The 16,725-nt window shown below is 38.8% G+C and overlaps 1 protein-coding gene across 1 annotated transcript in view; it reads left to right on the forward strand.

Moving 5' to 3' along the window:
- yes1 (YES proto-oncogene 1, Src family tyrosine kinase) overlaps positions 1-16,725 on the forward strand; it is a 63,494-nt gene that overhangs the window by 20,300 nt on the left and 26,469 nt on the right. The window contains exons 2-6 of the mRNA XM_062023770.1: positions 5,688-5,987; positions 8,874-8,973; positions 9,255-9,353; positions 14,038-14,141; positions 14,264-14,413. Coding sequence (XP_061879754.1) covers positions 5,696-5,987; positions 8,874-8,973; positions 9,255-9,353; positions 14,038-14,141; positions 14,264-14,413 — 745 coding nt within the window. The 5' untranslated portion in view covers positions 5,688-5,695. The remainder of the gene's footprint in view (positions 1-5,687; positions 5,988-8,873; positions 8,974-9,254; positions 9,354-14,037; positions 14,142-14,263; positions 14,414-16,725) is intronic.

The raw sequence follows: 16,725 nt of genomic DNA on the forward strand, positions 1-16,725 counted from the left end.
ATTATGGTAAGAGTCATTCAAATAACTATAACATATAGAACATGCTATACGTTTACCAAACAATCTGTCACTCCTAATCACTAAATCCCATGAAATCTTATACGTCTAGTCTCTTACGTGAATGAGATCAATAATATTATTTGATATTTTACGGTAATGTGTTAATCATTTCACACATAAGTCGCTCCTGAGTATAAGTCGCACCCCCGGCCAAACTATGAAAAAACCTGCGAATTATAGTCCGAAAAATACGGTACTTGCGCAAAAAAGCCCCAAAGAAAATGCAAAGAAAAATCCACCTTTTCTTGTCTCGTCTCATCCTTCGGCATTCACACATTTTATCTTCGTATTCTGGCTTCTTGTTTTGAGTGTCCACTGTTGCTGTTGTATGACACTTTTTCATAACTGTTAACCTGCTTTCCCTTTCGTTTCTTGTTGTATTTCACCTCGGGGCTTTCTGCATAAATGAACTCATAGTAACAGCCTGTCCTGCTAAAGTGTTTTGTCCTCACTCCTTTTTGTGTCCCTCTGTGGGAAACAGCATGTGTCCCTTTTCAATCTGACACGCCATCGCTGGCAATGTGCCACACATGCAGGCAGTCACATGACCTCAGATGTGGTTCTGCCTCCTTTTGTAGGGATTCGGACTGATTATAAGGATTTACAGAGGGCGTTAGATACACTTGCGTATGATGATATTCAAAGTCTGTATCGGTGTTATCACAAATTAGCATTTGTACGGCTTGCGGTTATCATGTGTATGCGTTTGGTGCACCATTTAGGACCACCCTCGAATAGTTTGTCTATGACCAAAAGATACAGTCATCCTTCTGTTTTGTACTGATCCATCACTTTAAAATGAATAAAAACACTATTTTTAACTTTAGAGTAATTGCTAAGTAAGTGTAAATTTCTTAACAGGGGGACTTTCTGTTTTTTGTGTTTAGAATGTCGTGATGGAACATAATTGTCTGTTCAATAAAAAACGCTGTAAATTATTTAAATCCGAGTTGTTTATTTACCTAAAGCACAAAGAGGAAGACGTTAATTAGAAATAGGCGGTAGTTGTTGATGTGTAACAACTTATTTTTTCAACTTTAAGTAGAGGTGTCAGCATAGCAGAATTTCAGTCGTTGATACCGATAGTTCAATCAATCAATGTTATCACAAGTGTCTCAAAGGGCTGCACAAGCCACAACGACATCCTCGGCTCAGATCCCACATCAGGGCAAGAAAAAACTCAACCCAATGGGATAGCAATGAGAAACCTTGAAAGGGACCGCAGATGTGGGGACCCCCCACTGGGCGACCGGTGCAATGGACGTCAAGTGGATCTAGCATAATAGTGTGAGAGTCCAGTCCATAGTGGATCTAACATAATAGTGTGAGAGTCCAGTCCATAGTGGATCTAACATAATAGTGAGAGTCCAGTCCATAGTGGATCTAATATAATAGTGAGAGTCCAGTCCATAGTGGATCTAATATAATAGTGAGAGTCCAGTCCATAGTGGATCTAACATAATAGTGTGAGATTCCAGTCCATAGTGGATCTAACATAATAGTGTGAGAGTCCAGTCCATAGTGGATCTAACATAATAGTGTGAGAGTCCAGTCCATAGTGGATCTAACATAATAGTGAGAGTCCAGTCCATAGTGGATCTAATATAATAGTGAGAGTCCAGTCCATAGTGGATCTAATATAATAGTGAGAGTCCAGTCCATAGTGGATCTAACATAATAGTGTGAGATTCCAGTCCATAGTGGATCTAACATAATAGTTTGAGAGTCCAGTCCATAGTGGATCTAACATAATAGTGTGAGAGTCCAGTCCATAGTGGATCTAACATAATAGTGAGAGTCCAGTCCATAAATAGTGTGAGAGTCCAGTCCATAGTGGATCTAACATAATAGTGAGAGTCCAGTCCATAGTGGATCTAACATAATAGTGAGAGTCCAGTCCATAGTGGATCTAGCATAATAGTGGATCTAACATAATAGTGAAAATTTTGGTTCGGTACGTACCTCGGTTTAGAGGTCACAGTTCGGTTCCTTTTCGGTACAGTAAGAAAACAACAAAATATAAATTTTTTTGGTTATTTATTTACCAAATTTTCAAAATCTTCCACCAAAAATATTTTTCTTAGTGTAATATTTGATGTGAAGTAATGGGAACCTTGGATAGGTCAATAATTCATAACAACATTGATTTTGATTCAATATTATGTTTTGAGCAATGACAGTTCGAAAGAAAAAAAAACAGCTTTGTTTTATTAGTCAACATTGCAACTTTTTCTAAATTACATTTAACCTTTAAGCTTTTTTATTTCACTTTTGTTATTTTTTTGTTTATTTGAATAGTATTTTTAGAATGTGCCGTGGGCCTTTAAAACATTAGCTGTGGGGCACAAATGGCCTCCGGGGCACACTTTTGACACCCCTGCTATAGATAATAAAAAATTAAATGTGATAAATCTATGGATAAAAAGCAGAACCTGGCGACGCATGCGCGTTTATCATAACTCTCTCTCTCTCTCTCTCTCTGCCCCTCCCTCACCAATGCTGCTGCTTTGTTTTGTTTTTAACCCCTTCTTAACCCTGAACGTACATTGAAAATACACGCAACCCTAACTCAAAATGCCGGACATTTGAGGCATTTAAGAATGACAGCTCCGCAAAAGAGGACATGTCCGGTGAAAAGAGGACGTATGGTCAGTCTATCCTAGCCTGTTAGCTGCTAGCATGCCGTGTGTTGTGCCTCGGTGTGCATTGTTTACACAACGTGCGTTACGCTAGTTAATATGTCCGTGTGGAAACTCGTTTGGTACACCTCCGAACCGAACCGGAACCCCCGTACCAAAACGGTTCAATACAAATGCACGTACCGTTACACCCCTAGTATGTACTGTATTTATGTATATAAAGGTATATACAGTATAGGCGCAATATGATCAAACTTTCTTGTCCTTGTCAAAAGTCTAGCAGCTGCATTTTGTACCAACTGTAATCTTTTAATGCTAGAAAATAATACGTCACAGTAATGGAGTATAGGCGAAACAAACACATTAATAATGATCTCAGCGTCAGTGGTGGACAAAATGGGACAGATTTTTGCGAGATTATGGAAATTTAAGAAGGCTGTTTTGGTAACATTCTTAACGTGTGACTCAAACGAGAGAGTTGGGTCAAAGATAATACAGAGATTCTTTATCAAGTCGCTTTTGTTATGTTGTCAAATGTTAAGGTGGTATTATTAAATAAGCGCCGGTGTCTAGCAGGACCGATAATCAGCATTTCCGTTTTCTTAGCGTTCAGATGCAAAAGGTTGCTGGACATCCATTTAATTTAATTTAGAAATGCCTCCAGATGACTACAATCTGGCATGTTGGTCAGCTCTCAGGGTGTGTTATATTTGTGTATATATTTATATATGTATGTATATATATTTATGTGTGTGTAATATGTATGTGTGTGTGTATATATATATATATATATATATATATATATATATATATATATATATATATATATATATATATATATATATATATATATATATATATATATATATATATAGGTACAGTATATATCAGGGGTCACCAACGCGGTGCCCGCGGGCACCAGGTAGCCCGTAAGGACCAGATGAGTAGCCCGCTGGCCTGTTCTAAAAATAGCTCAAATAGCAGCACTTACCAATGAGCTGCCTCTATTTTTAAAATTGTATTTATTTACTAGCAAGCTGGTCTCGCTTTGTCCGACATTTTTAATTCTAAGAGAGACAAAACTCAAATAGAATTTGAAAATCCAAGAAAATATTTTAAAGACTTGGTCTTCACTTGTTTAAATAAATGCATTTATTCTTGTACTTTGCTTCTTATAACTTTCAGAAAAACAATTTTAGAGAAAAAATACAACCTTAAAAATAATTTTAGGATTTTTAAACACATATACCTTTTTACCTTTTAAATTCCTTCCTCTTCTTTCCTGACAATTTAAATCAATGTTCAAGTAAAAAAAAAAAATTATTGTAAAGAATAATAAATACATTTTAATTTAATTCTTCATTTTAGCTTCTGTTTTTTCGACGAAGAATATTTGTGAAATATTACTTCAAATTTATTATGATTAAAATTCAAAAAAATTATTCTGGAAAATCTAGAAAATCTGTAGAATCAAATTTGAATCTTATTTCAAAGTCTTTTGAATTTCTTTTAAAATTTTTGTTCTGGAAAATCTAGAAGAAATAATGATTTGTCTTTGTTAGAAATATGGCTTGGTCCAATTTGTTATATATTCTAACAAAGTGCAGATTGGATTTTAACCTATTTAAAACATGTCATCAAAATTCTAAAATTAATCTTAATCAGGAAAAATTACTAATGATGTTCCATAAATTATTTTTTTAATTTTTTCAAAAAGATTCGAATTTGCTAGTTTTTCTCTTCTTTTTTTTCGGTTGAATTTTGAATTTTAAAGAGTCGAAATTGAAGACAAACTATGTTTCAAAATTTAATTGTCATTTTTTTCGTGTTTTCTCCTCTTTTAAACCGTTCAATTAAGTGTAAATATCATTAATTATTAATAATAACATAGAGTTAAAGGTAAATTGAGCAAATTGGCTATTTCTGGCAATTTATTGAAGTGTGTATCAAACTGGTAGCCCTTCGCATTAATCACTACCCAAGAAGTAGCTCTTGCTTTCAAAAAGGTTGGTGACCCCTGGTATATATGTTGTACATGTATATGTGTACCGTATTTTTCGGACTATAAGTCTCAGTTTTTTTCTCAGTTTGGCCGGGGGTGCGACTTATACTCAGGAGCGACTTATGTGTGAAATTATTAACACATTAGCGTAAAATATCAAATAATATTATTGATCTCATTCACGTAAGAGACTAGACGTATAAGATTTCATGGGATTTAGCGATTAGGAGTGACAGATTGTTTGGTAAACGACTAGCATGTTCTATATGTTATAGTTATTTGAATGACTCTTACCATAATATGTTACGTTAACATACCAGGCACCTTCTCAGTTGGTTATTTATGCCTCATATAACGTACACTTATTCAGCCTGTTGTTCACTATTCTTTATTTATTTTAAATTGCCTTTCAAATGTCTATTCTTGGTGTTGGCTTTTATCAAATACATTTCCCCAAAAAATGCGACTTATACTTATATATGTTTTTTCCTTCTTTATTATGCATTTTCAGCAGGTGCGACTTATACTCCGAAAAATACGTTGTTTGTATATTTGTGTGTATGTATGCGTGTATGCATGTATATATTTATATATGTGTGTATATATTTGTATGTGTATATATATATATATATATATATATGTATATATATATGTATGTATGTATATGTATGTATGTATATATATATATATATATGTATATATATGTGTGTGTGTGTGTGTGTGTATATTTACATGTATAAATGTATGTGTGTGTATATATGTATGTACATATGTGTATATTCATTTACATATGTATGTGTATATGTACGAATGTATATGTATGTCTATATGTATATATAAATATATATACATATAAAATGTATGATATGTTTGTATAAAAGATATAATATATGCATATATAACATGCTTAATTTATGTGAAGTTTTACTTGTGGCAGGCCCTGTAACCACCAGATAGCTCTAACCTTCACACATCTTTCCCTGCAGGCTTGACGATGGGTTGCGTCAAGAGTAAAGAGGACAAAGGCCCCGCGCTGAAGTACCGACCGGATAACAACACCAATAACACTCCCGTCAATGCCCACCTGGGCCACTACGGGCCAGAGCCCACCATGATGGGCTACTCGCCGGCAGCGAAGAACCTCAATAATAGCTACAACAGCCACGCCGCTGCCAGCGCCCTCACACCTTTTGGCGGGGCGTCGTCCACCATGACGCCCTTTGGCGGCGCCTCCACCTCCTTCACGGCGGTGGCTGTGAGCAGCCCCTTTCCCGGTGTAATTACAGGTGAGTTTGCAGTGCATTATAAGACATTTGCTAACTATATTTCTTTATATTTCCTACCTGTTAACTATGAGTGGTTGGGGGTAACTGCTGCTTTTTCCATTTTCTTCTGCGAGCATTTCTCAAAATATAACATATAACATATGTTAAATATATATAAAATATAACATTTGCTCTGTAAGCAGCACATGATCAAATAAAACGACCAACAAATTAGAGCAATGATGTGGGAAGCCATGCGTTGGGCAGCCTAAGAAAATAGTTGCAAGCACTCAGTTCAATGCTTGACTGTCAACACACTTTCTGGTACCCAGTTGGGATAGGCTCCACATCCGTTGGCGCAGTGTATGTACTCACACTACACACTACACACTACACGCGTGGCCAAGTCTCGCTCTCTTTCTTCCAAGGAAGATAAATCTGACCTGAGGGAACGTTGGCACCAATTTAATCCGACCCGCTCAATTTAACCCCGAAGATAAACACATCCGAGTCCTGTTGTCGCTTCACACTACGTCACGTGACCTGGCATGCTCTGCTCGAGACATTACACGGGTCATGTGATTAAGTGTTGTTATAGCACAGACGTGCACAATAACGACACACAAGTATTTAGATCATCATTTCTTTCTCGAGGCATATTTACACGTGGCAGTCTTGCTTTAGCACTTGTAAATTTAGATGATCCTCGTCTGTTCTATGGCATAAGTGTTTCATCCGGCTCTTAAACACTTATTTACCTCTGCCAAGTATGTTTTTATTATGCAAATGCCGTGCAGATTCAAATGCTTAAATACTTTTGTTTTATTTTGTGTGGTGTACATGAGCATAATCAATGTTATTACTGTATTTACCACTGCATTTATTTCATATTTGATCATTTCTAAATAGGTTATATGCTATTAATATGCTTTAACACAAAAAAATTACTTAATTTCCCCCAAAACACTGTGGTAAAGTGATGCATGTGCTTCCATAATAATCCAGTTGTTTTTACATTCAACATTGCATTTTTATAGATATATTTATTAGGGGTGTGACGGTACGTGTATTTGTATTAAACCGTTTCGGTACGGGGTTTCGGTTCGGTTCGGAGGTGTACCGAACGAGTTTCCACACGGACATATTAAGTAGCGTACCGCACGTTGTGTAAACAATGCACACCGAGGCACAACACACGGCATGCTAGCAGCGACCGGGCTACTACAACATGTAAAAGCCAGAGCTGGAAGACCCTCCTGCCTCGTTAAGATCTCCCGTTTGGGAACATTTCGGCTCGCGGTGTGATACAACAATGGAGGACGGAGGTTTGCCGACATTGTTCAGCAGCTGCTTCTGACAACACGTCAAACATGCTAACCCATTTGAAGCGTCACCACCACATTCAAGCAGCCTCTCCTCGGCGAGTCAGGCAGGGCTAAAGCAATAACAAATGTTTTTATAGCAGCAGATTTAAGACCATATTGCATTAAAAACTAGATTTTGACCCACTTCTATGGTGGAAGAACAATAAGCCCATATATCCTCTTATCCAAAGTTAGCCAGGCTGGGGGGGGAAAGAAAAGTTAATCTGAGGCTGAGTTGACTTGAAACTTATTTGTAGAAGAAAAGTTTTGTCATTTTATTTAATCTGAGCAACAACTTGAGGCAGTTTAATGTTGATTAACGTGGACCCCGACTTAAACAAGTTGAAAAACGTATTGGGGTGTTACCATTTAGTGGTCAATTGTACGGAATATGTACTGTACTGTGCAATCTACTAATAAAAGTCTCAATCAATCAATCAAAAAAAGCACTTTATATGTAGAAAGGTTTTGATAAGAAACCATTCTGAGCCTTATCTTATTTAGTTTTTATTTGATATATGTTGACCACATTAACCCTGGCAATGGACCCTGTGTGTATATGTATGTTATGCCATTGTTTACAAATTTGGTAAATAAATAACCAAAAAATGTATATTTTGTTGTTTTCTTACTGTACCGAAAATGAACCGAACCGTGACCTCTAAACCGAGGTACGTACCGAACCGAAATTTTTGTGTACCGTTACACCCCTAATATTTATTGATATTTTTATTTAATCATTTTAAGTGAACAAATCAATTAAATCAATTGAAATACTACTCAACCAATTTCTGCACAATATTATTGTCAGAGGGATGCAAACAATTTTATAGAAATGTATCCAGTTGTATTTTTTTAAATCACATTTTACACCAGAATTGTATTACATTTGATAATTTCTCAGTAAATGTAATACTTGTTATATAATCAAGACAATTATTTTATTAATTAATGTAAGTATGTTGCAGAAGGGGCAGCACGGTGGCACAGGGGTTAGTGCATGTGCCTCACAATACGGAGGTTCTGAGTTCCATCGGGAACTCTGGATCTTTCTGTGTGGAGTTTGCATGTTCTCCCCGTGACTGTGTGGGTTCCCTCCGGGCACTCCGGCTTCCTCCCACCTCCAAAGACATGCACCTGGGGATAGGCCCCTCCCACCTCCAAAGACATGCACCTGGGGATAGGCCCCTCCCACCTCCAAAGACATGCACCTGGAGATAGATTGATTGGCAACACTAAATAGTCCCTAGTGTGTGAATGTTGTCTGTCTATCTGTGTTGGCCCTGTGATGAGGTGGCGACTTGTCCAGGGTGTACCCCGCCTTCCGCCCGAATGCAGCTGAGATAGGCTCCAGCGCCCCCCGCGACCCCGAAATGGGCAAGCGGTAGAAAACGGATGGATGGATGTTGCAGAAGGTGGTCTTACTGAGTGGCCCAATTTTTCAGCAATTCAGCAAAAAATGATTATTTCTTCATCCGATGGTTCGTGGTCACACTGAAGCTGTAGTTGTGTTCAAATGTTATATGTATGTGCTTGTCTGTAGGCGGTGTCACATTCTTTGTGGCGTTGTACGACTACGAAGCGAGGACGTCGGACGATCTGTCGTTCAAAAAAGGGGATCGATTCCAAATTATCAACAACACGTGAGTGCAAGGCGTTACACCGCTGTGTGTGCGTGCGTGTACTTTTTTAATCCCTCTTTGTATTTGGATCTGCTATTGAGGCTGAAATCTGTCTGGGTTTAATGGCCTCCTCTGACAGGCCATCTGTTCTCATCACTTTTTCTCCCGCCGTCCTGTCATCCTTTACAACTCTTAAATACATTCTTTGCTGATGGATTCCATTGGAAGCTGTTGCTCTCAATGCTTCCTTCGAGTGTTTTTAAAGGGCTGTTTGTGTTCTAAATGCGCTTTTCTCCATATAGGGAAGGAGACTGGTGGGAGGCTCGTTCCATCAACACGGGACAGAAGGGTTACATCCCCAGCAACTATGTGGCCCCCGCTGACTCCATACAGGCTGAGGAGTGAGGACTCTTTTCTAATCTTTGTATCATTTTGAAAAACTCAAACACCACCACTGGCTTTATATTTGCACAGTGCAAAGGAGTATCAAGTTCCCACACTGCTCACATTTAAGTGACAGACTGATGCATATTGCCCAGCCCAGTCTTTTTCAACCACTGTGAGATGATCTAATTTCACCTATTCGGGTTAAAAATATTTTTTGCAAAGCAGTAATTATAGTCTGCAAAAGATGTGTTGTTGTTGAGTGTCGGTGCTGTCTAGAGCTCGGCAGAGTAACCGTGTAATACTCTTCCATATCAGTTGGTGGCAGCAGTTGGTGTAGATGTCGGAAAGAGTGGGAGGCAGTGTGCAGGTAAAAAGTTATCTAATGCTTAAACCAAATATAAATAAAAGGTGAGTGCCCCTAAGAAAAGGCATTGAAGCTTAGGGAAGGCTATGCAGAACGAGACTAAAACTGAACCGGCTACAAAGTAAACGAAAACAGAATGCTGGACGACAGCAAAGACTTACTGTGGAGCAAAGACGGCGTCCACAATGTACATCCGAACATGACATGACAATCAACAACGTCCCCTCAAAGAAGGATAAAAACCAGTGAAATATTCTAGATTGCTAAAACAAAGTAGATGCGGGAAATATCGCTCAAAGGAAGACATGAAACTGCTACAGGAAAATACCAAAAAAAAAAAGAAAAAGTCACCAAAATAGGAGCGAAAGACAAGAAGTAAAACACTACACACAGGAAAACAGGAAAAAAGTCCAAATAAGTCAGGGTGTGATGTGACAGGTGGTGACAGTACACCTACTTTGAGACAAGAGCTATATTGATGCATGCTTGGTTATGCTTTGAAGTCATATCCAACAATTGCGACAACTTTTTACTGTCAACTGAGTTCGTTTTTTAATGATGTCTGCAACGAATGTGCCTTGGCTCAAAAAAGGTTGAAAAACACTGGCCTAGCCTATGGCCAGCATTTATGCCAAGGAGAAGCCGGAGCTTGAAAACCCTCTTCTGTTGTTGAAATGTTCGGGAACGTGTGAGCAGTGTGTTGTTATTGTTCAGCAGCGATAGGGAAAGACCGAACAAGCTGGAACTGTCAACGCTGCTAATTAATTGCCTGCAGTGCTAGCAGTTTTTTGTGTTTCATCTGAAAAATCAATCAAGCTGTTAGCAGCTAAGCACGTTTTATGTTTTGCATTTAATAGGGGTGTCCGATCCGATATTGATATCGGATTTCGATCCGACACCAGAAAAACAAGAAGTATAAGCTTGCACCCATGCTCTATGCTATAAAGCTCAGATACAAGCAGTTCTGCAACATATTTACTTGTGCAAAGCTGGACAACCAGTTAACATCCACATTTCCTCCAATTAGCACACAAGGTTTGTCTTTTTTTAATTTAAGTTATATATAGAATTAGACTTCCTTTTATTGCCACTCAAATTTGAACTTTGCAGTACAGATAAGAACGAAATTTAGTTGCATTAGCTCATGGTAGTGCAGGATAAAAGAGCAATAAGGTGCAGATATAAATAAATAGATTACTGTACAGATAAATATATTGCACTTTTGCATACGCATCCAGGTTTATGGATGTATGTTATATTGTCTTTATATTCCAGCCAGTTCATCCATTTTTGGGGGGAATTGAGGGGATTATTTTAATGCGTTCAAGAGTCTTACGGCCTGAGGGAAGAAGCTGTTTCAGAACCTGGAGGTTCTGTTACGGAGGCTGCGGAACCTCTTTCTAGAGTCCAGCAGTGAAAACAGTCCTTGGTGGGGGTGAGAGGAGTTTCTGCAGATTTTCTGAGCCCTGGTCAGGCAGCGGCTTTTTTTTTTTGCCATTTCCTAAGCAATAAGCAAGCAAAATGACTAGAATGATCACGTGAACTTAGTTTTTGTCCAGTCGCTCTCAAACAGATGCTCCGCTTGTCCATGACTAGTTTTAAGTTTTAGACTCACAGGTGCAAGACTTGCGCTGTTCCATTGGAAAATTCTGAAAGGCGAATAAATCCAAGTAAAACACAATGTATGAGTACAAACCACACAGAGAACTTTTCAGCACGACCGCGTCCAAACCACTAAGTTAGCGGCTTTTTGCGATCTCCTGGATAGGAGGAAGAGGAGTCCTGAAGATCTTTTCCGCCGTCCTCACCACTCTCTGCAGAGACTTCCAGTCTGAGGCACTGCAGGCTCCAGTCCAGACAGAGATGCGGGTACTCTCTATAGTGCCTCTGTAGAATGTGCTGAGAATGGGGGGAGGGAGCTGTGCTCTTTTCATCCGACGCAAAAAGCGCATGCGCTGCTGAGCTCTTTTTACAAGAGCTCCGGTGTGTAGGGACCAGGTCATATTGTCAGTTATCTGCCAGGAACTTGGTGCTGCTTACGATTTCCACTGCTGTGCCGTTGATGAAGAGTGGAGCATGGTTGGACTGGTGCCTCCTGAAGTCGACCATGATCTCCTTGGTCTTGTCGACGTTCAGAACCAGGTTGTTGGTTCTGCACCAGTCAACCAGATGTTTCACCTCCTCCCTGTAGTCCATGTCGTTGTTGTCACGGATGAGGCCCACTACTGTTGTGTACTTGACAATGTGGTTAGTAGTGGACCTGGCGCAGCAGTCATGGGTCATCAACGTGATCAGCAGCGGACTCAGGACGCAGCCCTGGGAGATGGCCCTGGAGGTGTTGTTGCACACTCTCACAGACTGCACTGCAAAAAGTCAGTGTTCAAAAACAAGAAAAAAAAAAATAATTAGGGGTATTTTATATGAACTAAGCAAAATTATCCGCCAAGAGAAAAAGAAAATTTGGCTTGTCAAGACTTTCCAAAACAAGTAAAATTAGCTAACTTCAATGAACCCAAAAATACCTTAAAATAAGTATATTCTCACTAATAACAAGTGCACTTTTCTTGGTAGAAAAATATATATAAGACCGTTTTGCTCAATATGTTGAAAAATATTGTTAAATGAAGTAAATGCTAGTGCCATTATCTTGACATAATGATATGCGCTCTGCATTACATTTCTTGAAACCAACAAATTTACACTAAAACTAATTTATTGTTCTTAATGGAAAGGCAACAAGGCAAGCGCTTCTTGCTTCGGTCTCCTAGCCGCTCAGGCAAATCATATTGTCTAAAAAGGCATTTTTCCATGGATAACATGACATCATCGCACCAGGTGCGTGCTCTTTCAGTCAATTAGTGCGCATATATACAGCCCGGCCCCCGGCCAAAATCTTTTTCTATTGTAATTTTGAAGGATTTATCTGAATGTGCATGAACTATTTCTGTTCAAAATTGTTAGAAATGTCACATGTTAAATGTTTAAATACCGTAATTTCTGGACTATAAGCCGCACCTGACTATAAGCCGCACCAGCTAAATTTAGGGGAAAATACAGATTGCTCCATATATAAGCCGCACCCCACTATAAGCCGCTGGGTTTTGATGTGTAATTAGCGTAGTATATAGGGGTTCCTGCTACCACGGAGGGGATTGTCGGGACAGAGATGACTGTTTGGGAACGCAAAGCGTCCCATTTATTAACAATAAATCTTTCAATCATTCAATCAAACTTTCACATCTTTGACATGGCGAACAGCATTCGTGCAGAGTACAAATAATACAACGGTGCAAAGTAATACAAAGTGCTCGCCTGTACGTTATCAAAATAACCAGCCTACCGGTATATGAAAAGTCAGTCTTTAATCATTGTGTCATCGTCTTCCTCCTGCGTACTAAAACCACCGAAATCCTCTTCGTCGGTGTCAGAGAAGAACAGGCCGTAAATAAGCCGCACCCTTGTATAAGCCGCAGGGACCAGAACGAGGGGAAAAAGTAGCGGCTTATAGTTCGGAAATGACGGTAGTCAGTTTACTGTACTGTGCCAACTGTACTACTATATGAGTACGTGTTTTCTATTGTTTCATTGAAAATAAAACAGCAAAGTCCATTTGGCTGTCATCTGTTTTAATTATGAAACACAATTGTGTCAAAGTCATGTTTTTTTTATTTCATGCTTGAAATAAGAAATGATGACTTTAAAAAAGTAGTTTTCTACTTGTGAGTGTTGATGACACAGCTTTGCAACAGTTGATATTCTAGTTTCAAGCATGTTTTACTCAATATAGCTCATCAAATCTCAGCAACAAGCTGTAATATCTTACTGACATCATTTAGGAGCAAAACACTTAAAACAAGTAAAACACTCTAACATAAAATCTGCTTAGTGAGAAGAATTATCTTATCAGACAGAAAATAAGCAAATATCACCCTTATTTGAGATATTTCATCTTACTTAGATTTCACTTTTTGCAGTGTGGGGTCTGTCTGTGAGGAAGTCAAGCAGCCAGTTGCATAGGGGGGTACTGAATCCAAGGGGGGCTAGTTTGCTCACCAAGTGCTGCGGGATGATGGTGTTCAACGCTGAGCTGAAGTCCATATATGGGATAGGCTCCAGTAACCCCAAGAGGGACATGTGGTAGAAAATGGATGGATATATTTATATATGGTAAACCCCTAGCATTTTGTTCTCTTACTGAACCCAAAATGAACCCAAACGCCATCTTCTTAAAAAGCGACGTACAACATGTGACAAACCATGATTATGGCGTACGGAGACACCCTTACATTGTTTGTAGCGTGCCATCCAAGTTCTTTCTTCTGATTGTTCTGTAGATGGTATTTTGGCAAGATGGGCCGCAAAGACGCAGAGAGACTTTTATTGCTACCGGGAAATCAGCGAGGGACATTCTTGGCCCGAGAAAGCGAGACGACCAAAGGTGAGATTCCTTTTGTCTTTGCATGTGTAATCATTCAGTTGGTTTATTATTTCATTATTGCCAGTCAATGATAATAAATCAACTGGACTGTAAGTCTTTTTTTCTTCTTTTTTTTCCTGAAGGTGCCTACTCTTTGTCCATCCGGGACTGGGATGAAGTAAAGGGAGACAACGTGAAACATTACAAAATCCGAAAGCTGGACAGCGGCGGTTATTACATCACCACCCGAGCTCAGTTTGAGACGCTACAGAAGCTGGTCAAACACTACACGGGTATGCTTCCACTAGCCCTGAGCATGTAGACACTTTTAGATGTTTTGTTTACGTAATATTTGACTTTATTCAGCCATTAATGCAGCACTTTTGGAGCAGCACTTTTAGAGTACATTAATTATTCAGCTGCTGGTAGGAGATCATTTACATATATTAAATCATACTTCACAGAGAATGCAATTATTTCTTCTCTCGTCACGCCCGCAAGCCCACTGGATGGAGAACGCTGACTGGTTATGACTCAGCGCTTAGGCCGCTTCAATGCACGAGTTTACCTGGGCCAGGGGTCGGCAACCCCAAATGTTTAAAGAGCCATATTGGACCAAAAATGCAAAAAAACAATCTGTCTGGAGCTGCAAAAAATTAAAACCCTTATATAAGTCTTATAATGAAGGCAACACATAATGTATGTGTCTGTATTAGCTATATTAGCCTACTATCAAAGGCTGACGCCAATCTTAATTGTTGTATTTTGATTTTTATTCTACACATTTTTGCAATGGAGGCTTCTCACTTCTGCAAATGACTGTCTTAGAATGGCCAAAGGTATAGATGTGTGTGTCCAAGTTAAAGGAAACCGCAGACTGTCTTCTTCTAATGGATTTATTACAATCTTTGCAAGCTGGGTAACGTTTGCTGTGGTCTGGAACAACATGGCACACAAAGAACTATCAGACATGCAGCCAGTATTACATACAGATAATGTGTCATGAGACATGCAAATATAAATTAAATACACAGAGGACATAAGTAAAGAAAATTAAATGAGCTCAAATATACCTACCATAATTTCCGGACTATAAGCCGCACCTGACTATAAGCCGCACCAGCTAAATTTAGGGGAAAATACAGATTGCTCCATATATAAGCCGCACCCGACTATAAGCCGCAGGGTTTTGATGTGTAATTAGCGTAGTATATAGGGGTTCCTGCTACCACGGAGGAGATTGTCGGGACAGAGATGACTGTTAGGGAACGCAAAGCGTCCCATTTATTAACAATAACTCTTTCAATCATTCAATCAAACTTTCACATCTTTGACATGGCGAACAGCATTCGTGCAGAGTACAAATAATACAACGGTGCAAAGTAATACAAAGTGCTCGCCTGTACGTTATCAAAATAACCAGCCTACCGGTATATGAAAAGTCAGTCTTTAATCATTGTGTCATCGTCTTCCTCCTGCGTACTAAAACCACCGAAATCCTCTTCGTCGGTGTCGGAGAAGAACAGGCCGTAAATAAGCCGCACCCTTGTATAAGCCGCAGGGACCAGAACGAGGGGAAAAAGTAGCGGCTTATAGTCCGGAAATTACGGTACAAACGAGGCATAATGATGCAATATGTACATACAGCTAGCCTAAATAGCATGTTAGCATCGATTAACTTGCAGTCATGGATTGACCAAATATGTCTGATTAGCCCTCCAGCAAATCAATAAAATCAACAAAGCTCATTTTTTGTGCATTCGCGCACAGCATAAAGCGTTTGGTGGACAAAATGAGACAAAGGAGTGGCGTAAAACACGTCTTTCTGTGGCAGCATCGGAGAAAGTTGTACATGATGAGTTCAAGGATCGCTGAAATTAGTAGGACAAAACAGTGCTTGCCAAATACTCTCATCAGTGAAGCATGTTTAACATAAACAGTGGGATTTCTAACAATTAGGAAGGTTTGTGTCATGTTTGTTCTCCTACAGAAAATATATTAAAGCAAAAAATATAAACTACAATTAGAGATGTCCAATAATGACTTTTTTGTTTAGCCACCAAATGCATGAGCTAGCGTTTAGTCTGTAACTGAATGTGACGTAAATGGATATCTAAATCCAGTGTGGCTTGAGTTTACGTGCATCCTACCCTGTAGTACCGACGGAATTTGGTGGGTACCCATCCCTAATCTTACTTGAGAACTTTGAATGACATTTTGTTCTTTCTTGCACTTTTAAAAGGATCCAACGTCCTAATTACTTCCAGGCTGCTTTAGAACCGTATATTCAATTATGCATTTAGAACATTAGATTGGAAAATACTATGAATATTTTTGGACATGCAACCAAACTGCAGAATGTATAAAAACAAAACAATATTTTGTCATTCCCAGCTAAAATATATCAACAGCATTAGTAAACAAATAAAGCAACAAAGAAACCTCCCAAGTCCAGTGTATAAATGATTTTGGTGGTAAAGAAGACAAGTTGTAGTTGTTAGTAAACCCTTAACACTGCAAAAAGTCAGTGTTCAAAAACAAGAAGAAAAAAATACAAAAATGAGGGGTATTTTATTTGAACTAAGCAAAATTATCTGCCAATAGA

Source organism: Entelurus aequoreus, linkage group LG16 (assembly GCF_033978785.1).
Source record: "Entelurus aequoreus isolate RoL-2023_Sb linkage group LG16, RoL_Eaeq_v1.1, whole genome shotgun sequence".
In the NCBI taxonomy this organism is placed as follows: domain Eukaryota; kingdom Metazoa; phylum Chordata; class Actinopteri; order Syngnathiformes; family Syngnathidae; genus Entelurus; species Entelurus aequoreus.